This window comes from Myotis myotis, unplaced genomic scaffold (assembly GCF_014108235.1).
Source record: "Myotis myotis isolate mMyoMyo1 unplaced genomic scaffold, mMyoMyo1.p scaffold_m19_p_1, whole genome shotgun sequence".
NCBI lineage: Eukaryota > Metazoa > Chordata > Mammalia > Chiroptera > Vespertilionidae > Myotis > Myotis myotis.
The window spans coordinates 208,599,058-208,626,528 of NW_023416313.1; the positions used below are offsets into that span (position 1 = coordinate 208,599,058).

The 27,471-nt window shown below is 36.8% G+C and overlaps 1 protein-coding gene across 10 annotated transcripts in view; it reads right to left on the reverse strand.

Annotated features, from left to right (window-relative positions):
- Positions 1-728: 728 nt before the first annotated feature.
- CEP128 (centrosomal protein 128) overlaps positions 729-27,471 on the reverse strand; it is a 344,130-nt gene continuing 317,387 nt past the window's right edge. For 8 of the 10 annotated variants that reach the window (XM_036314524.1, XM_036314495.1, XM_036314458.1 and 5 more), the window contains 5 exons: positions 21,846-21,923; positions 20,025-20,138; positions 9,216-9,324; positions 1,306-1,429; positions 729-1,046 (listed from right to left, as the gene is read on the reverse strand). In XM_036314524.1, coding sequence (XP_036170417.1) covers positions 1,004-1,046; positions 1,306-1,429; positions 9,216-9,324; positions 20,025-20,138; positions 21,846-21,923 — 468 coding nt within the window. In that variant the 3' untranslated portion in view covers positions 729-1,003. Of the gene's footprint in view, positions 1,047-1,295; positions 1,430-6,242; positions 6,408-9,215; positions 9,325-20,024; positions 20,139-21,759; positions 21,924-27,471 lie in introns of those variants that run through there. The other 2 variants (XR_004968369.1, XM_036314485.1) reach the window with 2 other exon arrangements.

Consider the following 27,471-nt stretch of genomic DNA (forward strand, 5'->3'; position numbering starts at 1 on the left):
GTGCATGGGTGAAGGCTGGCTGGCCTGCCCTGAAGGGGGCCCTGGATCAGGGTGGGGGTCACCACTGGGGGTGGGCTTGGCCTGGGTTAATGGCCGTGGGCGGATTGCAGGCTGGCCACAACCCTGATTAGGGTGGGGGTCCCTGCTGGGGGGCAGGGCCGGCCTGGGTGAGGGGCCATGGGCAGTTTGCAGGCCGGCCACACCCCCAGCTTTGTCAGGATGGACCTCTAGAATGACGTCCGGAAGACATCTGGTTATCTGGTTTAATTAGCATATTATCTTTTTATTAGTATAGATGGGAAATCTAACAAAAAAAAGATGTGATGCACATTAGGAAGGTATTGCTTTATTGTTCTTGTCTCTGTGCAGGATTTTCCCACCATGACCCAATGCTCACCATTATTTAGCATTTAATAGAAATCTTTCTCCACTGGTAGATCAGCATGTAAAGAAGACAAGTTCTTAAAAACAGTTTGATGTGGGAAAAGCTGAGAGGCTAAAAGTAGATAGTATCAAGTTATATGAGAGCTCCTGCAGAGAAAATCTCATGGATACAGGAGTATGGTACTGTGATTTTGGTCAGAGTAAACCAAAGATGGTCCAGGATATCACTGATGTGATCATAGTGGGATATTTGGCCACAAAAGACAAATAAATAAATTGTGCATTGAATTCTTTACAGGGCTCTGCAATTCAGATAGCATTGTAAATTCTTTATTGCTATTTAATAGGAATAATTGGAAATAATGTTAATGTACTGTATATAGCAACAGACTGCTGAGTTGATTAATTTAACAATCCTGAGCATTTATAAAGTGAACTACTATTATATTTGCATATCTCCATGACATGTTATAACACATGATAATTTATTAGGGAGAAAGCATTTTTTAAAAAAATCAGTTGTATATAAATGCTCCCTGAATTTGAAGTGCTGGCAACTTCTGCCTCCAGGGGAACTCATTTTCCTCCATTTTAGCTAGTCATTGTTGAAAGACCTCAATTATAAACTCAAATTTTGGTTGTAAAAATGAGACTGGCGGCACCTGAAAAAGAAAAATGCAAAGTGAACAATATCACTTTTTCTGCTGGTATAAGTTGCTAATAAGTTAGTTGTAAGTATTCATGAGCTGACAGTGTTTGGAGTGCTTTAACGTATATCATTCACAAGGACCAACTGTAGTCTGTGTTTGGCAATGCTGAAGAGTATAGACTTCAGCTATGTCTGCTAGAGAATGTAGGCCAATTGCAGCAAGGGTAGATATGCTATTGTTTATAAAACACTCATGGAAAGCAACTAATTACATTTTGCTGTTTTTGCTTTCATATTCCTGCTTTTTGGATTGTGGACTTGTTCCATCCATTGGTAAACCTGTGGCATCTTCCTTGGTTGAAGTTGAATCGGGAGCAAAAGTTCTTTTGGTAAATGCTGGCAAGGTAAAAGAAAAGAGAAAAATCAACCTAAGTGAACATAATCCCTGGACCAAAACATTGTAAATAATCATATTTCATCTAGTTTTCTGTCAACTTTACATGGCCTAACAGACCTTCAATGTAGGAATAAATTTAATCAGTTTACTATATTTTCAAAAAACATCCATGTGATTTAATTTGGGGGAGGGGGATATGAAGTATCTGAGAGTGGAAGATGTGTGTGTGGCCAGTATATAATGATGTAAAGTACACAGAATTTTGGAGTGAGAAATCTTAAGGGCCTCCTTTATGCAGAATATTGTTTGTTTCACCAAAGGAAATTGAGACTAGAGTTAGAATTTAACGTATTCTCTGTGTGTGTGTGTTTTACTACCTCTTAATATCTCCTGTGAATTCCAGCCACCTATATCCAACTATGTGAAATCTTCCTGCCTGATTTCTAATCTCAGATGCCTGCCCATCCTTTTCTCTTCTCCGCCTTCAAAAATGAAACACTCAATCACTTAGTTTTTCAGACCTTGGTTCCTTACTTCCTTTGTCCTGCCTCTTGCACCATCCAATTTAAGACTGAGTTCTGATGGTTATGCCTCCAAGTTCTACTTGACACTACGGTGGGGCCTTGACTTATGAATGTCCCGACTAATGAGTTTTTTGAGATACCAGCTGTCCCTCAGCTGATTTTTTGCATTGAGTTGACAGAGTAATTTGAGTTAACAAGCTCCTTAACGAGCTCGGTCTTGGAACTAGTAAGTCAAGGCCCCACTGTATTTCTGTTATCATCACACCAGCCCAAGTTACCATTCCCTCTTTTCCTGTTTTCTTCTTGCCCCTTTCTCCATACCACAAGCAGAGCTACCTTTTTTAAAAAAATTCTCACCTGAGGGTATGTTTTTATTGATTTGGGGGAGACAGAGGAAAAAAGAGAGAAGAAGAGAGAGAGAGAGAGAGAGAGAGAGAGAGAGAGAGAAACATCGATAGTTACCTCCCATACAAGCCCCAACCAGGGACTGAATCCATGACATTTTAGTGTATGGGATGATGCTCCACCCAACTGGGCCATCTGGCCAGGCCACAACCAGAGTTATTATTTAAAAGGTAAATCAGAGCAGGTCATTCTCCTGCATAACCCCCCACCACATGCACACACTCACACACCACCACCATCACCATCATCACCACCACCACTGGCCTCCCAGTGAACTTGGAATAAAATCCAAACATCTTCCTTTAGCTCCCTGGGGACCTCATATTCTCATTCTCTCTCTCTCTCTCTCTCTCTCTCTCTCTCTCTCTCTCTCTCTCTCTTTCCATTCCTCACTCTCACTGATTCATTCGCTCATTCAGTGTTCCATCTCTCTAGAAGACCATGTCCCTTTCTTCTCTGGGTACTTTGCACTTTTATTGCTCCCTCTCAAAGGAAAACTTTCCACTCAATTTTAATTCAGTGGCTTCTTCTTACCATTCAGGTTTCAGCTCAGTTGTAACCTCCTCAGAAAAATATCTGCTGATCACTCATTTAAGGGAGCAGCCCTGTTCCAGGTGCCTTCCATCATTTCACCTTTAAGCCACAATCACTATTTCAAATTGTTTACTTGTTTACTACCTATTCCTCCATGAGATGAGGTGACCTCTCCTGTCTTGTTCACTATTGTGTCCCCCAGAACCAAAAAGAGAGCCTCCTCCTGCACAGCCTCTTAGCAAATGTTGCTTGAATAACTGAATGTACTTAAGGAATTTTTAAGAGATAGCCAATTAGGGATTTTCCAGTTGCTTTCTAGAAAGCATCTAGAGCAGTGGTTCTCAACCTCTGGCTGCACATTAGAATCACCTGGGAATCTTTTTAAAATCCTGATTTCTGGGCCTCACCCTCCGGAAATTCTGTTTCTTTGTTACTAATGTTGTGGCCCCACCCCATAACAAAGAAACAGAATTTCCGGAGGATGAGGCCCAGAAATCAGGACTTTAAAAAGATTCCCAGGTGATTCTAATGTGCAGCCAAGGTTGAGAACCACTGAAGAGAGTACCTTGTCAAATTGCACTAATCAGAAAATATTTGGCACCTAAATGGTCAGTGAAAAGATACACACACACACACACACACACACACACACACACACACACTCCTTATCATGTAAAATGAACCTATAAAAATGGAGAAACAGAAAGGCTGGTGCTTTCATGAAATAAAAAAAACCCCTTTCAAAACCAAAAAACATTTTTCTACCTATCGGTACTGCAATATTTTTATGGCCATAAATCCTTGGCATTTTATGTGTAAAGTGGAGGACCACATAGGAAGTGTCTATTCAGAGTTAGGTGGGTGGATCCTGACACTCAGAGCAGAAGTGAAAAGTGTGTGCTATTCTGGTAGCAGAGAAATTGTTTCACCCGAGGGACTTAAACTCTCACTACAGGCATGTTCTAACGTAAATTGAGAATACTTTTTTCTTTCCCTTTTAGAGCAACGTAAACCGAGGTAAGTAAATAAAATAGGGTCCTTTTTTTAGCAACTTTCACTGATTTGCTTTCCTAAGACTATCAAGTCAAATTAATATGCATGGTTCATTTCCAACACCTATAATAATCCTCAGATAACATTTTTTCCTATGAAAAATCAGTTCTTTCCTTTTGGGATCATGCATTTATTTAAATAAATATTATTTAAAACCGTTTTAGAATTACATGAAAATTTGCAATCCCCATATATTTTTAAAACTTAGTTCAGAGATACCAACTCCACAAATATCAAGCATTTAGTCTCAAAGGACTGGAGACTCGAGAAGTCATCACATGACTCCAGCCTCACTCACATCTGGTCTGGTCCTGGCCTCAGGACTGTAGGCCAGTCCTGGAGTGTGTCCCTTTAGCCTAAAAGGAGCTATACATGGAGACTAGTGGTCAGTCACTACTTATAAAAAGTAAAAATGACAGTTTCAAAAGCTTGCATTATGAGTCTCTCTTACTTACTAAGCCCCCACTGTCTACAGCTGAAGGTAATGGAATCCAAGTCTTCTAAAAGAGTGTCCTGAATCTCGGCCATAACTTCCAGCCAGCCAGGATAAATTTGGTCGTAATCATGGCTCTAAAGAATGGATTTCTGTGTTCCCATTTCCAATGGTAATATAAACTTACAATTTATACATTTCTCCCCTTCTTCCTGGCAGAAGGAATCTACCTTTTCTTGAATTGACCTGAACTATACAAAGCTGACATAAATTACTACTGAAAACAAACTTTCATTAATGCTGGATCATTTCAGAGACCACAAATTATGCAGTATTTTCCCACTTCCTTTGTTTTTTCCACGGTCAGTGATTCTTTGCTGTAGTTTGGTCACAGTTTGACAGGGCACCTAAGTCAGCAGAATGAGTGCCTTAGCATCTACAGCATAGACAGAAGGGCCTCATCCAGTACAAATCCCAACTCGAGGAGGAAGGAGCCTGTTCTGTGGGCTCATAAACTCATGTCCATTCAGCTCCTGTTATTTACTCCTCATGTCCCCACACTGGTCTCAACTGCTCTAAACTCCAACCTCTAGCCTTCATGGTTAATTCAGAAGGTAATCAAACACTTGCTAGTATGAGATTCCTTTTTAGACTAAGCACACATACACATATCAAAGAGCACCAAAAGGCTACATACAAAGACTGCAGTCTTTTGCCCCATCCCTCCCAATCCCACAATCCTGATCCCAAGGGTCAACCATAATCAACTCTTTTAGCTTTATTTTCTGTATTTACTTCAATTCTTGTAAATAAAAGAAGCTTATATGGCTATTTTTTTATTTATCATTTTTAGACTTATCCACACCCATCCATTTCTCTTCATCCCATCCTCCCTATATAGTTACATCTGAACTTCGAGTTATGTCAATAGTGAGTATTTATATTATACTATGACTATGTAAATATGGCTCACACAACCTAATAGGTATGCTATGAAAATGCTTCTTTTCTTGCTCATTCTTTTCCCTCTGGAATTAGTAATTGACCCATGTTTTTATTTTTATTTGCTCTTTCTCTATGACCACATGTAATTGTTTCTAATAACTCAATTAGATTTGCCATATTTCTATGAGTAGTTTTTTTCTAGGGTGCTCAAGTGAAGCAAATATGAAAGAACTGAAGAACATGAGTGTCCAGATTAAAAGGGCTCACCCAGCAAGTAGCTTGTAAAGGGAGTAAGGCAAGACCCACAGGGAGGCTCATCATCATGAAACCTGGTAGGGTTAAAGGTCCTAAAAGTTCCTGGGGCTGCATGGGGAGTTAGTGGTGATGGAAAAGATCACTTCTAAGGAGTAGGAGTCAAAACAGTAAAGACATAAAGTTTTCAACAGCAATACTGGATTTTGGAAGATAATTGTGCAATGACTTCAGAAGGAGTGTTTTCAACATAAAATTTTATAGCCAGCCAAAGTTTCACCAGGATGAGGGGGAAGAAATCCATTTTCAGAAACACGAAAGCAAAACATTCACCTCCTTTTTTGAAATGAGCAGAGAAAGGCCCGGGATCTGAGGCCCATGGGCATCAACATAGAAAGAGGGTGAGGAGAGCTTCAGGATGACCGCAGTGGACCAGGTCCCTGTGGGTGGGCCTTTTTAACCCCCCACTTCTGGCCTTTCTTCTTTTTTCCTTGTTCTCTCATCCCAACACTCTCGCTAATCAGGTATTCTCCCTCTTGAACTGAATTTATAAATATCTTATTTTTTCCTCCCTATTGTGCCATATTTTTTTCCTTCTACTCTTCGTGATTTTTCTCAACTTCATTTTTCACCTTTCTAATTTAAAATATTTTAAATTTCTGATACCTTTTATCCTGTGTTCCTTTTTCTTTGCATCTTGCTCTTGTTTTTAATGGATATAATATTTCCTCTCATACCCGAGGGCATTAATACTTTTAAAGACAGCTTCGTTCCCCTTGGATTATGAATTTACAGTAGGTGCTGGTTTTTTTGTTGGTGTTGACATCTCTCCTTTGTAATTTTAGAAGTTTAAATGGAGGTTAAAGAAAAATGACAGAACAATTTCTATGAGTAAGATGAAATGGTTTGTGCTACAAAAATGAAGTATTCAGAGTGATCCTAATCTACTTCTAAGATACCACATTATGAAAAAACATAGAAACCTCAAGCTTCATTAGAAAATCAAATAAAAATAAATGTGATTTCTAGGAATAAGTTTAATTCAATAACATAAAATGTTTAACAATAAGGTGCCTATGAATAAATTTTCTAAAGTATCCTTCAAAATATTTAGATAGATATGTGAGAAAAATCATAAAATAAATTTGTCAAAAATAAGAGTAAAACATAGGCTATCTATAATAATAAAAGGGTAATATGCTAATTAGACTGGATGTCTTTCAGACATCATTCCGGACGTCCTTCCTGATGAAGCTGGGGTGGAGGGAAGCCAGCCCATCCCGGGTGCCAGCGGGTGGCCTAAGGGAAGCCAGCCCAGGTCCTGGGTGCCTGCAGGTGGCCCGAGGGAAGCCAGCCTGGGTCCCAGGTGCTGGAGGGAAGCCAGGGCCAGCAGCTGGGAGAAGGAAGGCCTATTCTTGCACGAATTTTTGTGCACCAGGCCTCTAGGGTTTTAATAAAATACTTACATCATTTATCAATTAATAAAATTAATAAAGAAGCTTACTACATTTTTCAAAAGATTTTTATTGCCTTTTAGAGAGAGAGGAAGAGGGAGAGAGAGAGAGAGAGAGAGAGAGCGAGACATCAATGTTAGAGAGAAACATATATTGGTTGTCTCCTGCACACCCCCAACTGGGGATCATGCTGGAAACCCAGGCATGTGCCCTGAATGAGAACTGAACTGGCAACCTTTTGGTGCACAGGATGCCGCCCAATACACTGAACCACAACAACTAGGACAAGAGGTTTACTTTTGAAGGTAAATTTTCAGTCAGATTTTACACAATAATACACATTGTGCAATAATACACATTTTTAACACTAATTATGTTCTCAGTGATATTTTCTTCCTACTCTTATTTAACTGTAGTTCCATGTAAGCAAGATAATTTATATGGAAACGAATGGCTGCCTATGAGGATTATAATATATCTTAGAGAAATTACCACAGCTGGTCATGAAATGCTACTGAGTAGAAAGCTAAAAACAGTTTCTCTCACTGCCTGTCATAATATTAAAAAAAAATTCTAAAAGTTGTGATGCTTTCCTCCCCCTAATGTCTTCTAACCACTTCCTTCTAGGTGCCTTTCTGGGGCACCTTATGAAGGTCACAATGGCAGAATTAAACGGCCATGGAGCAATGACTTGGTCACGGTGCTGTTTATCTCCAGGCCAAGCATGTGAATGCCTTGATGGATGGGATGGAATGTTTGATGGTGTTTTGCCCACCCTCCTCTTCCATGTTCATATATATCACACAGCCCTGAGGAAATTTTTCCATTTCTTAATATGAAAAATAAGAAATTTGGCCTATGTATATCAGATCCTAAGGTATTATAACCAACTTGAGATAACAATCCATATTAAAGAGTGGCTGCCATATTAGAATAGCAGAGGGTTTATGCAGATATATAAAGTCACTTGGTAAATGGTTAAGACAGGGAAGAGAAAATGCTTAGCTCTTAGAATAAAATAATCATGATACAATGAAAACCAAAACATTATCAGAAACTAAAAAATATTTATTCAATGAATCCATAAATATAAATCAGCAAAAATGAGAATTATCACTTTTGGATTTGACCTACTTCCTTGTGGTTTATTTTGGTATTTTATTTTATAGTAACCTAGATTTTTTAAAATAAGAGGGTTTTCAAGATTTTATGTACAAACTCTATGCCCATGGTAAACTGAAGAGCTAAATGATTATTTAAATAAGAATCCATTAACTAACATTTGAGTCCTAGTGGTTTGGATAAAAGTAGACTTAAAAAAAATTCCTATACTCATTTATTTAATATTAATTGAGTATTCACTATGTGCCCAATACTATGCAGGATGCTGAAGAAACAGTGATGAACAGAACACACATCATACCTATCATCATGCGTTCAATCTTCAGTTAACAGAGGAATCAATAAAAAAAAAAATAAGTCACTCAAACAACAAATAACTTCATAATTATTCTGAGAAGGGTTTTAAAGAAAAATTGGAATGCATTGTGGGCACTCATAACAGAAACCGTACTTAAAACTGTAACTTCCGAAGGCTTCTTTAAGGACATTACATATAAGATGAAACTTGAAGAAGGGGAGGGGTGGGTGGTGGGAGATGGTATCCTGATTCAAGAGACCCTACACCTTGTTGGTGTGGATGATGTACTATCAACATTTACAGTGTATTCACAGAATGAAATCTAGCCTGTAATCACATTAATAACCTTATTCTTTGCAAAAGATTATATATTTCTGAATAGTTCTATGCAAAGATTTTCTACTCTTTGGTGATTTGAATTGTATTGTAATACCCTCTAACTTGCTTTACCCATTCATCCACAGTTACAAATGATCTCCACACATACAAAATTTGCTTTAATTAAGATTATTACCTTGGATGATTTATTTTAAGTTTTTCTGATAAGGGTAAGGTCTATAAAAGGGGGATCCCACATATATTTGTAGTAAATTGGGTGATATTGTCAGTGTACTCAAGAGGCATTATTTGTACGATTCGTAATGGCAGTTTTTTCAAACACATAACATGAATATTATTATCATGTATTGGCCTTACATTTTAATCTTCCCATGAGTTTCATTTTCTTAAATCCAATTTAAAAGCAGTACAGGACTTCTTACTTACAGGCCGAGTGTGAAAACCGTGGAGCAGACAGAAAGCGACTGTGGTCCTGCCAAGAAGATGAGTGGTCTAGCCCATGAGCATGGGCACTTTCGGCAAAGGTTCGGTCATCCTAGATAAGACAGCACAGCATTTCAGTTCACTGGTTACAAAATACAAGGATAGGGATTCATTTAAAAGTTCTAAATGTGAAACTGAACCTCAATATACAAGCTACGTTATACATATAATTATAACCATTGTAAAAAATAAAACCTGTGCATGTACAAAAAAAAAAAAAAGAGAGAGAGAAGGAAATGACCTGAGTCACTCACAGCATGACATATTTCTTTCCAGTCTTTTTTCCCTGTGGGTAGGATTTGTAAACAGTGTTATAAAACTGTGGTCATTTATTTGCCTTCATACTGTAAACATTTCTGAAGTCATCCTATTATCCTAACCTTTAGCATGTAGGTTACTCGGATACTATCTAGTGGATGCACTATACTTAGCTAGCACAGCATGCTTTACTGGGCATTTAGGTGGCTTCCAAATTTTTCCTCCTATAAATAACACGGTGGAAACATCTTTAAATATATGACCTTTTCCATATTTGTGATATTCCTTATGACAAATTCTTAGGTGGAAATCTGGGTCAATAAAAACAATTTGATGCTTTAAATACATTGAGCTAGACTCCTTTCCATAATGATTATATTAAACCTCTTACTCATTCAATAAATATTTAATACCTAAATAAAAATGAACACAGAAGAGGTCCCTCTCTCATGGAATATATAAATGTGTCCTTTCCCCCAAACCTTCACTAAAAATGGGAATGATAACTCAAATAATTTTACTAATTAGACTTAGAATAGATACTTTCATACTTTTCTGTGATAGTAAAGTTGCAAATTTTTTCTCTTTTTTTAATTATTTACACAATTCATTTTTTTCTTTCTTTCACTCATTCATTCAACAATAATGAACACCTATTATGTGCTGGTCAAATAATGAACAAAATGAGGTATGTGGTCATGCAACTTTCTAGCTTGCAGAAGAAAAAGGCATTAAACAAATAATCTAAATAAATAACAATAAAATGAAAAACTATAAGTGTTACAAGAAGAAGAATAGGAAATAATAATAAGAACTAAATTTAGATTTGAAACCTCCTCTGGGCAGTGATATTTAAAGCAATTTTTGAATGCTGAGTATAAATCAATAAATCAGCTAGATGAAAACTTTTGGGCGGGTGGTGGGAGAGTTGGAGGTAAGGGGAGCAGAAGATAGAGGTCAGGGAATGATGCTCCAGACACATGTGAAGATGCTGAGCTGAGAGTTTGTTGTTTCTGAAGAACTGAAGGAAGGCCCCATGGCTTAGGAACACTAAAGCTGAAGAAAGTGGTTACAGTGAGATCGAGAGGTGGGGTTTGGATTTGGGAGGTTTTTCTTACATAAATCAGAAAGTCGGTCCAGGGTTTTCAGGAGAGGAATGGCATGCCTTAATTTATATTTCACAAAGATTACTCTGATCTCTTTAGGAAGAACAGTTTGGAGTGGCACAGGTTTTGGTCTGAGAAAACCAGCTAAAAGACTGTAACTGAGGATAACTGTGGGGTCAAGGGAGAGGAAGGGATCAAGGATGTTGCAAAGATTCTAGATGAGACAACTGTGGGTTAGGGGCCCCAGATTCCTCAAAACATAGCCAGCCACCACAAACAGCAGAGCCTCATGTAACATGACAATCCGATGAATTAGTTGTTATTCTCTATACCAAGTGCCAAGTTTATATTTTATATCTTTATCACATAAGTATTTCGCAGATGAAAATGAAAGCCACGAAGAACACGTTCATTTACATTTGTAAAAGGCCCATTTACTCGAAGATATAACGATGGACATAATCCTCAGATGGTTCAAGTACATTAGCCTTCATGTACCAAAAGGGAGTTCAGGTCTATTTAAGATGAAGGCCCTTAGGTTTTCAATCAAATGATTTATAGTTTTGACTAGTTACAGGGATTTCATAAGAAACTGGAAGTCATTCACTACAGGACTTTTGGAAAGGAAAGGACATACATTGTGTCCAAATGTATTTCAACAGCTACTGTAGAATGAGCTGACAGCGGGCGGCTAGAGGCCGGGCAATGGACCTGGCTGTTACAGTCGGATGTGAAGTACTAAAGGCCTGGGAGGAGCTGGAAGATGCACCAACAGAAAGGAGAGTTAGTTCTCAACCAGTGCTAGAAATCTCCAGTCAGTCATGGTGTTTATATGAGGCATGAAAGAGAAAAGCGTAAGAAATGGTTTCCTGGTAAAAGACGCTTTAATGACTGTGAGCCAATAAGAGAAAGGAAAACTTAAGGAAACACAGACACCTGGACTGAAAAAAGACAGTGAGAGGAATGAAGTGGAGATTCAGGTTGGGGCTGAATGAAACAGATGGTGCAAAGACAGCCTCGCAGTGTGCCTACCAGAGGAAGGCTGAGGCACACAAAGATATTCAAGCCCTGCCCATTCTTCCCAAAAGGCATGGGCTTAAATTTCTAAAGCAAAATCAACTGGATTCAAAGCACAGATTATATCTTTTCTGTTCACAGAAATAGAATACTTTCTATTTTAAATTATAAAACCAGTTTTGTGGCATATGACAGTTAAAATAGGACACTGATATTTCATATTTAGAACACTTGGAAAATATAGAAAAAAATGAAGAAAATAAATAATCCAGCAAGGTAAAAATAAATCTAGTAGCCAATGTAAGGGTAAATTTTTTCCAGTTCTCATTTGTAAATATCTTTATAATTGAGATCACCATTTGTTGACAATTTTTTTCTCTACTTTTTCATTTAATATTATATATGGGAATTTTCTCTGTCATCATTATCATTATGGTTAATCATTGTTTATTTTACTAACCTATTGTTGGAAATTTAAGGTGATTTCAGCTTCCTTCTATTATAAATAACCATTTGATAAACATATTGGTACATAAAGCTTTGTCCACATTTTAAATGTATTAATTTAGCATAGTGTTCTGGGAGTAGAATTACTGGGTGACATATTTTTAGGCTGTTTATTTATATCTATTTAATCTAAGTTATCAAATTTATTGGCAGAGTTGTTCCTATGTATTTCCTAAGTATTCTTTTAATGTCTATAGAAATTCTAGTAATAGCCTTTCATCTCTAATATTGAAAACTTTATCTTCTCTCTTTTTTTCCTAATCAATCTGGATAGAGGTTTTTAAATTTTATTGCTTTTTCAAAAATCCTGGTTTTTATTTCACTTCTTTTCCTGTTTTTATAATTTCATTGATCTCTGCTCTTTATTATTTTCTTCCTTTTACTTAATTTACATTTGATTTGTCTTCATTTTCTAGCTTCTTAAGGTGGAAATTTGGATTACCTATTTGAGACTTTTCTTCTTTTATAATATACACATTTAATGTGATAAATTTCCCTCTGAGCACTGTTTATCTGACTCTCACAAATTTTAATAAACTATACTTTTATTTTCATATAATTTTTTCTAATTTTTCTTTTGAGTTCTGCCATGGGTTATTTAGAAATATGTTATTTGGTTTCTAAATATTTGAAGATTTTCCAGATATCTTTCTGTTATTGATTTCTAGTTCCATTCCATTGTGGTTAGACAACAGACTTTGTATAATTTCAATCATTTTCAATTTATTGAGACTTGTTTTATCACCCAGAACATAGTCTGTTTTGGAGAATGTCTGATGTGCACTTAAGTATGTGTAGTCAGCTGTTGCTGGGTGGAGTATTGTATAAATGTCAGTTAGGTCTGTTGGTTGATAGTGTTGTTCAAGTCTTCTATAATCTTTACTAATTTTCTGCCTATTGTTTTATCAATGAGTGAAAGAAGAATATTGAAATCAACTATAATTATGAATTTGTTTATTTTTCCTTAGAGTTCTTCAGTTTTTGCTTCATGTATTTTGGCACTCTGTTAATAAGCACTCACAATTTCGGACTGTTGTCCCTTCCCTTTAAAATTGTTGACTTATTTAACCACTTACATTTTTTTTCTCATGTAGAAAATGAGGAAGCTTACCTCTGACATATCCTTAAGTTCCAACATTTTATAAGTCTTTAAAAGACTGCCAGAATCCCCCATATTACCATGAAATACAACTAAAGAAATGAAACCTCAAAGAACACCCTAAAAGAAAAATATTTCATAATCTTTTCAATAATCAACATAGTAGAAGATTAAAAAAATACCTTCATATCCTCCAATTATATACTGATGTTTAATTTGTGGAATTTCTATATAAGTAAATTTTACAAGGTGACCATAAGATGATTTTTTGTAATTCCTACCTACCCTTTAATCAAATACTTAAATATTAAAAAGAAAGTATTTGTTAAAAAGGAAGATGTTTTTGCAATTTTAGTAATCTTAGCTTTTGCTTTTTACCAATTCTTATATCCTTAGCACACAGACTTATTTTTATTGCTGTCTTAAGTCTCAACAAGTTAGTTAGCCAGAATTCCCTGCAAAAATTCCACTGGGTGCAGGGACTTGCATTTTCTAATATTTTCCCTGGGTTTCTTCCACTTCTCTTTCATAACCCACATTGTAATTGGTTTCTTAAAAGCTGTTCCAACCTGACTAAAATGTCTTTGCTAAACTGATCTGTAATGATTAATATTTAATGACGCCCACCAAGTATTTTTCTCTCCGGAATATTATAAGTTCAAAGTTTATAAGACAAATGATACATTTAATTTTTTTTTAATTTTAATTTATCCAACCCTTCCCCTGGAGAGAAGGAAAAAACACTTATGTGTTTCTGAGCCTGTGGCAGGAATGTTTTCCAGAACTCGTCTCCACACTAACAATGCGCTATCCCTCCAACTCGCCCCATTCTTTATTCCCAATCCTCCATCGGTGCTTAAAAATGCCTAACCTCTTCCTCAGTAGGTTTTATTCCTGTTTGAAAGGTAAAGCTGGGGAGACAGTTTATGTAAAGCCTGTCCTCCACATCTCAGTCTGCAAGGCTCCTACTTTAGCTGTTAACCTCCATGAGGGTGATGCTGTTATTGTCTCTATCTATTCATTCACCCATCCCAATTGTCCACACTTTAGCACAGTGCTATTTGCATTAAGGAACTTAAAAAATGGCCACAAAGGGTCATTTATTGTCTAAAGTACAGAAATGAAAGTTTGCCATGGTGGAAGTTGGAACATAGGAGACTGCTACTCTCGTATTCTCAGTTTCTGCATGTAAAAAATTAGGGTGCTGGGCCAGATCATCTCTAAGTCCTCTCGGCACAAACACTTTATTATTTCAGTCTATCTGAACAGAACCACTAAACAGTCAGCACTTCTAACCATTCACATGATCTTTACCACAGGAAATCCCAATGCACAGCACAAGTACTATCAACCCAAAGCCACAGTCATCCACAGGTGAACAGACTCATGACAACACTGTGCTAGATCAGACCATCTAATAAATTTACCTTTGTCCAGTTGATACTTTATTGCATAAAATTTAATATTCCCAACCACTCACTAATGAAAAGGACCTATTCAGTCTTTTTTTTTGTAACCTACTTCAGATTTGGCTCTGTATTACTTTAGTCTTTCAGAGACCAAATCTAATCTACTCACAGTGGATACAAATTTGCCATAAACAATGACACTCAAAAGAATTTGCCACTTACTTAACTAACAAACGCGAAGATGTTTTAATGATGGTGCCTCATTGGACTTAGTATTTATTCTCTTAAAGTGACTATTTTAAAGAAAACAATGATTGTTTGCATGAACATTTTTCAAGCATGTTTAATAAAAACTACTTAGGCAGTTACTTGGTATTCTTTATGGTTTTAGTATGTAGAATTTTGAATTTGAGATTATTTAAAATGGATCTTTATAGATGAATTTCTTCTCAATCTTTCTATTGCTCTTGAGTAAATCACTGGGATGGCTGAAAACTTGTTAAGCGAACTAGGTTTGGTAGAGTGGGGCTCAAGCAGGTTAAAAAATTAATGTGTTCATCTAAGTACCCATATTGATTCCTAAATAAACACTTTTGATCCATTGCTATTTTCAGATTTTATAATAAAGAAAAATCCCAATCCATTTGGCAACCTTTTGTTTAACTTCTAAAAGAGCAAAATGAAATCAACTAGTTAAATATTATGGCTGGCAAGTTAGCCTTGATCACTTCAAAAGAATAAAAATCTCTTCAGACTTAGCATGATTTGATTGCCTGCCAGGTTTCATATGTGTGAAATTAAATTTCTGTTAGAATTCTAGAAAGGCTGAAGCTAGAGAAAAATATGTACTCACAATTTAACATGTATGTGTTTGCTGTGTATTCTGGAGTCAAAGATGAGGCAGACAGTATCTGCCCTCAAAAGTCCTACAATCTAGCAGAACCGCATTTCCAAAATTTCAGTATTCAACTACAGTTATACTTACTATTTTCTTTTATGTTAACTTACAGATTAATTAGCTTTGCACCTTAAATCTCTATATAAGAGGGGTTTAAAGAATGGCAAACTGGCTAAGATTGGGGGAAGCATAGAGATATATTTGCACAGCAGTTTATATATGATTTCTTGTTGAAGCATGGAGAGAGGTAGTTATAAATGAGATCATCGGGCATGATGTGGTTAACTCTCCCTCAAATTCCCCCATAGTTGAAGTATTATTACCAAGCAATTTTTGTAAAATTACCTGAAAAATACAATAGTGATATGTTTTAATAGTCATTAAATAAAAATCACCTATAATCTTGATTTGCATCAGGAGTTAATGCACAGCATGCTTTAGAAGCTACTATTGGAAAAGCTTTAAGGTATGTACAGAAATAGCTGACCTAAGAGAGAAGATCTAACAGCCATTAATTGCTATAAGCAAAGTATAAGCAAATCAGGAAGAGATTCAAGGAAGGAGAACTGGCTCCCAGGGGCAAAACCGTACTGAATACCATACGGACTCTTACTCCGAACAAATATGACAAAGGGCTTCAGCCAGCTCTGCTTTCATAAACTGTGCTGAAAGACATCATCAACACTTCCTCACCTACCTCATCTTATCCTATAAAACATCTGCTTCCTTAAAAAGAAGTTACATACTGACCCTTCCACTAAAAATTGAAAATCATGAATTTCCTTTTAGGGGGAGGAAGGATGGGAACAATGCATGCCTTCTGTGATTTTACTAAAAAAAAAACTCACTGCTAATTAAAACCATATATTTAGTATGTGTAGAGAGCAAAAAATGCAGGTAGCAAAAAGGGATTTCTTGAACAAAACCACACTCCTCTGTGAATTCAGATTAGCAATGCTATGCCATTGGCTGACTTTTGAACATTCTGTTCTATCTGAAACAGCTGGGACAGCAAGGAAGAAAACTGTCCCATAGAAACCCAATTAGGCCTGATGAAAGAGAGGCCATGAAATGCCTCTGCTGTCTCTACAAAGATAAAGAAAATATGTCAGATTCAGCTTTGAATTAAATTCTAAATATAAATTTTTAGGACAGACTTGGTCCAGTTACTTGGTCAACTTAGTACAATATTACATTATGCTCTCAGCAACTGTGCACGTCGCTCCTGCTGAAAATCTCGATGGATTTCTAGAAATCTGATAGTTCTTGTTCTGGTGATTGCCACGAGAGCAAATTGCAGGAGATGGCTCTAGCCTGGATTGTAAAAGAACCTGAGTTACTTCCTGCTAACCCTTCCCTCCACTAGCAGTGTGGTCATAGTGGACGTCTCGCCGCCTTCCTACATTAACAACAACATAAGAAGCCAGTTGCCAACATGGTTCTCTATTCCAACAGTTATTTAAGTGTCAATAATAATACAGTCAGAGTTGTACAACTGTAATGCTAATAGCCACTCTCTTCCAAAGAAATGGGGATCAAATACTTTCCTGTACTTTGTCATCATAAACCATTTTTTCAAAAGACTATGGGTATCTTTCTTTTCTCTCTGAACTCCCATTTCAGTCTATTAAAGTCTCCATAACAGCATTTATCCCTTTCTCCTTTACACAACAGTTGTATGTGTGGAGGCTTTGGATTCCTAAGGATTGGTAATTATTTTTCTTATTATACCATTCTCTTTAGCCCTTGCAGAGTGCCTGTGTACAGTAGAAACACAATGTTTGTTGAATGTTGTATTTTAAAAAACAACAATAACAACAAACATGAATATTCTTCATTTAGAATGGAAGTTTCAAGAAGGCAGGGATCTTTGTCTATTTCTTTTAATGATGTGAGGCCCATGCATCTAGTAAGTTCCTGGCACACAACTAACAATGAATGTTTGTTGAATGAATGGACAAATATTGTGATTTTCCTAAGAACATGAGCAGTATTTATTTGATTGGTAAATAAAGGAAAGGAAATGTTTTATATACATGCAAAGGAAGAAAGACCAGATTGGTAATTTCCCCTTTCTCTAGACAAAGAGTTGGCAAGCGTTTTCTATAGAAGGGCAGAGAGTAAATATATTGGACATTTTGAGCCATACAGTTTCTGCTGTAACTACTCAACTCTACTGTTGAGAGTGAAAGACAATATGTGAATAAGTTTTCAGTAGAACCAACAAATTCAGTCCCTGCGATGTGCCTTTCTCTGAACTCTGTCCTAGCAAAACATGTAGGAAGTTAATAGCTGTTGAAATAATATATTATGGGCACGTTCTCTCTTGATAGAAAGAATCCCAATGCCTCTTATAAATGAAGTGTTTTCTTCAAAATGCCTGTGACTAACCTGAGGTAGCTTTTCTGATTAGCCATGAAGCCCAGAAATGATTAACAACTTTCTCACTGCTCATAGGAGTTCATGCTTTTTTTGAAGCTGCCTCCCGTCCCAGTCTTTTTAAATAAATTGTTTTCATAAGAAGCATGTAAGCAAATGATCATTGGTATCTGCAAATGGCAAAACTGTTCTCCCACATTTCCATCTCTAATGACTACAAAAAATGTGATATTTATATGAGTTTTGTTAGATTGCTGCACTATTTCAGGCACGTGTTACATATGGTGACAGTCTACATATTCATCACTGAAATGAATCAACGTTTTACAATGTTTAGATAGTACTAATGTGGAACACCGTCATCATATAATACACTTTCTGGCTCTTTCCTATACTTGCACTATCTATCTGCAAAACTTATTTCTCATTTTGCTAAGTGTTGGCCTCACAAATCAGCTGCAAACGTAAGCAAGGTGTATTGAGGTTTTAATTCTGATTCAACCATTTAATTGTTCTAAAACCCTGCTTTCTTCAATGGTAAAAGGAGGGGGGGAATGGTACCAACCCAATAGGGTTGCTGTGAAGATTATATGAGATAATGCATATAAAGTGTGCAACACCTACAAACAGGGCAATTTCATGTGAGTGGCTCAATAATGAGTAGTTATTATTATTTGCTATTGTTGTTTAAACCCTGTATTTCTGTTTAAGTTGGCAGCACCCCTGTAAGTGATGGAGAGATGCTGGAGTGTATGGGAGACTACTGGCAATGCTGGGAGATGATTCAGCAAACTTGAATTTTGCTATATGAAACAACAAGGTCCCTACTAGAGTCCCTAATGCCAATCTATAAAAACCAAAGGTATGGTGCTATAAAGCCACAGGATTCCCTCTTCACAGTAAGGGTATCAATAATGTGGCATAACAGTGTTCAGTTTTCCGGGGATTGAGAAAGTGGGGTGCTCATTTTAAGCATGCTAGGGAGGATTATAGAAATGAACAGTCATTATATCCACTGAGTGTTCTATTCGATTTCATTCAGGAGGCAGCAACTTCTTAGAAATATTATATTTGGCTGTAATGAGTAAATAGATACAGTGCAATGAATATTCATTCGTACATACTGAAGTTTCTAAGAATATAAAAGAGCCCGAAGAGCCTTTAGCTATTTTTTTTTCTAAACTGAATTGGCATGTACATTTGAATATCAGTGGATTCCTTTTCGGTCAATGTTCCCCATGGGGGTCAATTTTGCCCTTGAAGTGCCATCTGGCAGTGTCTGGAAACATTTCTGGATGCTACAACTTGGGATGGAGGAGTCTACTGGCATCTACTTAGTAGGGATGCTGCTAAATATCCTACAATGCATGTGACCATCTCTACAACAGATATTGGACCCAAATGCAAATAATGCCAAGGTTGAGAAAGCTTGCTCTAGCTAATACCTGTTAAGAATCCAATGGGTTTGAAATCACCCACAGCACAGGTGGATCTTGAGGAGAATATAGGGAATGGCGGGCTTTTTTGTCAATATGGTCAAATCTTTCTAGTGTCCTATATTGGTCTCACCCCCAAATTTTAAGTTCCCTAATTCATCTATAAGCAACCCCATTAATTAGTAGTATGGAGTTCATATCCTCATGGGAAGAATGATGAATGACAGATGATTGTATGTGCCAAGATTATAGTTTACAAAGTTCCCGATATGTTACTTTGCCTACTGGGGATGTCAGCACTGAGAGTGGCTGGGCTTACGCACAAAGGAGTGCAACCGACCACCCACACTTAGCCTTTAACCAACCAAGAGACCAGGGTTTCCTGGCTCAGGATTTCTTAAGCAGCATCGATTCCCATGGACAAACAACATATTGCCCCACAGTAGCATAAACATACACATTAGTTCCCAGGTAAAAATTATAGGCACTATCTTTTTATTCTCAACTCCCACAAAACTGAAAATCTATTTTATGCATCAAAGAATATCTTCTCTTACAGGAACCCTGCAGGAGCTGCTGTGAGGGCAGTAGCCAGGAACATGGAAAATACTCTAAGACTGAACATGTATATAAAGGACATTACTTTGAAGTTTCTGATTCTGTACTTGGGCTCATCTCGGCGCTGCTGAAGAGACTCTCGGGGAACTCTGTATTTGGAGTACCTCCCATCGGTTCTCTCAGATAAACTGTGGGAATCCTGGAAAAACAACAACACATCTAAACTGGTGGATGAAAGAAAAATCAGCACTTGAAATTAGAATAAAAGTATTGGTATGGTATGCATGCATATGAACATAACCAATGGACACAGACATAGGGGGGTGAGGGCATGTGCTGGGGGATGAGGGCAGCGGGGGAGAGGTCAATGGGGGGAAAAGGAGACTTATGTAATACTTTAAATAATAAAGAATTTAAATTTTAAAAAAGTATTGGTATGTAGAAAATAAACAATTATAAAAGTTTAGGGAGATACTTAGGGGAACCATACATCATTGATGAAGAAGAAATTGGTCACTTTGGATGACATGATAAAAATAAACCAGAGTCCCACATTGGTTATTTGCATTTTATTTACAACTAGTCCTGGTGCCAATCTGAAATGACTGACACTGTTAGTTGAAAGGAATAAGTTTCAAGTAACAGGAAGTTTTCCAAAGATGATCATTAATGACATCTAGTAGTACCTGGCATCAAAAAGAATGTTACCTTTAAAACTAGCACCTATTTTTCACTAATTCTTAAATAACATTTTACTTTTTAACGATTATAGCACATAGATTTTTAAACTTAAGGATATCTCATCTGACCTCAAAAGCAAAAGGGTAAAAAGATTCCAGTAATAAAGAAATTTAAGAAAAAAAACACACACAAAAAAAATTTCCTCAGCTGATGTCTCTCTCTCCCTTCCTACTTTTCCTTCATTTTGCGGGGAGAGGCTAAAACAGTGCAAATAGTCACTATAGCCATTTATTTAGACAGCAACATTATGAGTTAGAGAGAAATTAGAAAATTAGAATGAGGGCAACTGATTTTTGTATGTAAGAAAAATCATCTATGGGACTTAGTTCCCCAAATAGTACCAAACTAGAAGGAGTATTAAAATTCCAAAGTTCTCATTTTTATGTAAAAAAAGCTATAGCCCCTGTAAAGCTAAGAATGAGTTGCCCAAGGCTAGGTAATTTGTGGTGGATGGAGGCTTGGAACTCAATGCTACTCCCTTTCACCATTACAAATATGTAATATTTAAATGTGGGATTATAGAGCTGAACCACTTCTTTCAAAATGCTCCAATCAACTGAACAGGCCAGGGCTCTGTGAGGAACTTTAAGAAACTATAGTAGGTAAATCCACACATGTAATTAATTGGATTTTTAATGAAAAGCTTTGTGGTTAGATTTTATACCCCATGCTATCAATAAATGGCATGGGATATAAAATCTAAAACTCTACACAGATTTCAATTCACATGCCACAATACAGGGATAACCTGTGCACCATCATCTCTCTCTCAAAAAAAAAACACAGTACTCTGAAAAACTGAAACTCAAAGAAGATAATTTGTAAATTAAAATTATTTCTCACAAAAGTTATCTATTGTCAATGTAATGTGTAACCTGTTTTAATTCGCAGGTATTTCTAAATCATAGTTAAAGTTTCCGAGGGCCAAATGGGCTTCTGGGAGTAGAGTAAGAGTCCCTATTTTCCCATATTGTGCTAATATATGCCCCATTATTTTCAATCTGACGTCACAAATGTCAATAATCTCTGATACGATGGAGTGTGAAACGTCCCTATGTTTTTTGGTCTTTCCTCCCTACCTACAATTTTCTTTGCACGTCGGAAAGATGTCAAGTGTTTTCACTCAAATAAAAATACTGAAAGAGACAGGCCAACTCTTTCTTACTCTGAAGTCCCTGAGACCTTCTAGTAGGCTGAGTTTCTCAGGCACAGACTCCAGATGGTCCAAGGCCACGCGGGTACTCTGGAAAAGAAAACATATGGAAATCAAACATTATAAAAAATTTATTAATACTCTCAGAACCCAATAACTAAAATTCATTTGTACCACTGCTATAAGCAGTTCAAGCTGTAGGCTTAGAAAATCAAATACAAACAGATAGAATAGTATTTCTGGGATAAATATATCTTTTTAAATCAGAAGAGTGACTTCCTTTTACAAAGTATATGAGATTCATTTGCAAGGCTGACTCAGAAATGAAAACTCTTCCTGGACAATTGCTTTCAACTGATATTCTATGAGACTTTCTATGGAACATTTCATATTAAAATTAATTTGCAAACCTGCTTCAGTGAATATCAGAAATAAACCACAAGGTAATACCAAGAAATAGATGAATTTGCAGTTACTTATCTAAGAAGCACATTAGAGATCCTCACATGTTGCCATTATAAAGAAGAAAAGAGTTCTCAATGATTATTTTAGTTAAAAGGAAAAGAGGATGGTTTTCAAGATTTGGGAGAAATATCTGAAATTAATATTTGTGACAGGAACAAAAGATACTGTTATTAATCAATTACTTACACAGTCTTTTGATTAGCTAGTCACTAATTTATACCTACCAATATAAACACTTAGAGGAAATTACCTAAAAGTTATTTTGAAGCCAATGTAAACTAAGAGCTTAAATCATAGAATAATCCTGAAACTAGAGACTGTATCATATGCATTTCTCTATTTTTTATTTTTTCTTTATTGATTATGGTATTGTCTCCCCACCCCCCAATCCTGCCCTCTATTTTTTATTTTGTTAATCCTCACCTGAGGATATTTTTTCCATTGATATATTTTTAGAGAGAATGGAAGGGAGGAAGGGGAGAGAGAAACATCTATGTGAGAGAGACAGATTGACTGGTTGCCTCCTGCACGTGCCCCGAACAGGGCTCAGAATGAACCTGCAACCCACATACATGCCCTTGACTGGGAATCAAACCTGTGACTCTTCATTGTGCAGACTGACACTCTCCCACCGAGCCATAACAGTCAGGGTGCATATCTATATTTGTAGCCCTGTCACAGGGCCAGCACATAATAGGTAAGCAATAGATACTAGCTTTTAAATTTAAAATGAAATCAACGACAAGTCCCATGGCTGATGCACGAGAAGTGAAGGGTCTTACGAGGACCTAGACATGAGTTTGCATAGTGTTGTTAAGTTAGTGGCCCCCTATAGTCCATGTGCCCTCCCACATCTCCCATGTGAATGCTTCTGAACACTGCACTATGACATGTGTCACCTCTGGGATGAGACAATCAAGAGCCTATGTGCTGGGCTCTTCCATCCTCGTCTCTGCTATGAGGTCCTCGGAGGCTTCATGCTACATATGGCATAGCTGCAAGATAGAGGAGAGCTCTCAGCCATACTGGACTTCATGGGAGTGAGACATCAACCTCTACTGTTTTAAGCCATGAGATGTCAGGGACGGTTAGACACCAATGCATAGCACAGCATCAATTACTGCAAATCATGCCTATAATTTCATAATTCAATTGTAGACTAATCAGGTAGTCACTGGCTTTGGGGGAGGTGGGGATAGCGGAGGCTCCAAATTATGAGTATATGAAGGTTTACTCCTTCAGGGGAAGTTCAGGGGAACTAGAGAAGATTAGGAACTGGTGTTCTCATTACTTGGTATACCCACTTTCACTTAATCTCTTATTTTAAATCTCCTATTGCTCTCCAATGCTATTCTCTGGCTTCATCTTCAACTGAAAGTTCCTCCAGAGAATACTCATATGTCTCTGCAGGGTTTGTAGTGGGGCCAGGAGGGAGACAGAGAGTTGAAAGTCAAATTCCTCCTTGCAGATGCTTCCAATGTACTCCTTTCCACCTCTCCTCCTGCAGTAATAGTACCTCCAATTCAAAAGCCTTTGTGGAATTCTGAATGATGATGATATTGGCTTTCCAATGCTGTCCCCTTGACAGGCACTTGAGTTTCACCTTCCGTGTTCTGAGTCACTTGACCATTTTTCTTTCCATGTTCTTTGACTTCAAGTCACTGATGTCTTCTAGTTGTCCATGGGTAAATCAGGGTTTCTATTTCTTCATATTCTTATTTTTCTAATGTTATTCTTTGAGAGAAAGGCACAAACACTGGTACTTCACCACTTTGAAATTGGAAGTCATGTGCTATTGCTCTAAGTTCCAAACATCTTCCTTTTCAAGTTCCACTTAAAGTATTGAGGATTTTGCTCCTTCTGATCAACATTATATTCACTTCTTCATGTGTAGGAAAGATTCATCAAATAGCATGTTTCTTAACACAAGCCCCAACACAGAGGTTTAGGAGAGCAGGGAGTCTTAGCCACCATCGATGCTATATGCATATAAAGTGTAAAACTATAAATTTCCTCAAGAAGTGTCTTGGCCCTTGAACAATATAATATAAATCAATGCCACGTCATTTTAAAGCAACATTTTAGGCCTTGAATAAAATTTTCATAAACAATTATTCCAATAAACTTGTGGTTTTAAAACTTTATTTCCCTTTTTATATCCCCTAATTTTTTCACATTCAGAAATGAGCCTGTGAATCTGAATGAAATGTTAAACACATTTTGTTTTTAAAATAAAGAAATGATCTTTTTCCTTACTGTAAAATCAAACATGTTATGCATATAGTTTTGCTTAAAAATTTCAGTCAACCAAGTGACTGCATCCATACACAAATGATGATACTAACACCCCGTTTTCTTTTTTGTAACATTTAGCACTAGTGTAGCACACTACCTGCCCACAGAGTGGCTTCAATGCATTTTGGTTGAATAAAGACAAAGGCAGAGTTAATATGTTCTATACAAACCACTGAACATTGGCCTCTTTATTAAAAATCAAAAAGCAAAAGTTTGCTGTTGCATTTCTTTTCTCCAGTATAAGGACAAGATCAAGTGATAGAAACAACAGTGAAGTTCAGAAATCCTATCTATTAGGCCCTGTGGCTCTTGCACCAAACTCTGTGGGGTTGAGCAGTTTAACTGGTCCACAGCACATTTTTCTGTAATCCTCCCTTTGATTCAGATTACCGGGAAATTAAATAATATAGCATAACAACACAAATAGCAGCAATTAGGAATAAGAATGGTTTTTCACTGCTATTCTTAGATTCCTGTTTCTTGTAGACAAAGCTCAAGAAACAGATTTAACCATAGGAACATTTTAGTAAATACACTTCTTTTTATAAAAATGCACATGTGTATTTTCTTATGAACGTATAACAACTTCCATTTTCTTATAGTGCTGTTGGAATCAAGCGTTTTGAGGTTGAGATGACAAAGAAAGAAGATGCTGTCTATATTTTTATTTTAAAGTAAGCGTGTGCATTTTTGGCACTACACAGATATTAAATAAACAAGGCTATGGAGCAGTTTATTTGGGTTCAAAAATGCAATTCTGTTTCATTTGGAAAGAGATCCACTGCAAAACTTTCTTGACAAATGGTTGAAAGATGGTAAGAGGACCTGAGTAAACAAGTTTCAAGAAGAGGAAGGGTGAGATCATAAAAAGGAGAGACTGTCTGACTTTTTGTAGCAGTGACTGTGTCCAGCACAGCTGCACTGGCTTCATAGGGCCTTCTTCTCATCCAAGCTGCGTAAGACACTCACTGGGACCAAGCTCAACGGTAGCAGAGAACAGGATGGCAAAGCTACATTCTTCAAAGAGGCCCAGTGCTCAAAGGTGTGTGGATTTCTTGGACTACCAGCAAAACCTTCTATTTCTAGATGGAGCGCTATAAGAGAGGGCTAAAGATCAGACACCCACTTAGAAGTGTTTATGTGCACCTTGGAGTAAGAGGTGCATAAGGCTTATTCAATTAAAATACCACCTAATATGGCAATATGACATCAGTGCCTGTATGTGAGCTAAAATACAGAAGAAGTTTTGTCAACAAATTATATTTTGTTTTGCAACACAATTCTAGGCCTTCTTTAAAAAGCAAAAATGTATAAAATTTGAGAATAGCATATCTTCCTTGGAAAACTTGGTAAAGAAGGCTTTTGGGGTATTTTCTCTCATTCAAAATAATCTCTCTTTTTGTAATCCTCACTCGAGAATATTTTTCTGTTGATCTTTTAGAGAGACTGGAAGAGAGAAGGAAAGGCAGAGAGAAACATCGATGTGAGGGAAACACACTGATTGGACAGGCTCTGACCAGGGTCCAGGCTGGGGAGGAGCATGCAACCAAGGTATGTGCCCTTGACCAGAATCAAACCTGGGACCCTTTGGTATGCAGGCTGACACTATCCACTGAGCAAAACTGGCTAGGGCCAAAATAATATTTTAAGTGATCAACTAAATGAAATTTACAGAATCTGCCATTCCAGATTATTGCTTTCTTATTTTTTAGACATAACCAAGTTATGTTATAGCCAACCTATCACCTTATTATTAGTTTAATTTGGGGATTTTTTTTAAAGGAATGAGTTGAAGGAGAAAGGAGCACAGAGAAGAAAAATACAGTAAAACCTTGATATAATAGACTAATTTGGGTGATGGGGTGTCCGGTATTTAATCAAGTAGGTTTTCTGAATACATATATTAGAAAATTGACAAATTAGTTTGTTCATTCTTATGTAGACACATTTGTGTAATTAAAAGTATGTATGAAAAATATAATTTCATAGAAAAGTTTTTTATATGTTTTATAGTAATTTTGAATTTATACTGAAGGTCTAGTAAATGTGTGCATTTATCAGCCACCACGAGTAAGACAAATGCACACGGCTGGGCGTGGCTTAGTGCACATGGGAACTTTGCAACCAATTACCGGGAGCGACGCGGTGTGAATACGTGCTAATCATTTGAGGAATATTATTTACCAGCGGTGACCCTTGAATTTAAATATGTAGACTATGGTTGTAGTTATGTAATATATTGGCGAAATTATGACAGCGTTTTTTTCAACATATGGCCTATTCTCAAAAATTTGTTAAAAATAACAGTGAGTTAATAATGAAAAATATAACCTGTTAATTTAAATATAAGAAATCTTGGTTGAAAGCATTTTAAAATTAACAGGATATTAATTTTCAATATGACATATCGACCGGGAATTTTGTTAAGTCAAAAGTCGGTTAAATTGAGGTCTGCAAAATCAAGGGTTTACTGTATAGCACAGATTATTTTTAAAGATAGAATTTAAAAAATGATTGTTTTTGAGGACAGAGAATGCTTCTAAATAGATTCAAATTAAAGAAATAATAATAAAAAAAACTGGAAGAAAAATGAGGGACAGTAAAGTTGCATCAAATGACCTAGAAGTTAAAGAGACAAAGACGTGAACAAAACCTTTTTGTGGACCTAATCTGATAAAGCGGCAGAGTGTGATGTGAAGAGCAACCTCTTCCTGCAGATGAGGTGACAGGGGCTTAGCCATGCTAGGCCATGACGGGGACAGGACAGAGGGCAGACACTGGAAATGCTAATCATTTTCTAGATACTGCAAATCCCTGACCCCAAGGTGTCAAGTCACATTCAAGTAAGCAATTCCATTTTCATCTTCTGTATTTAACA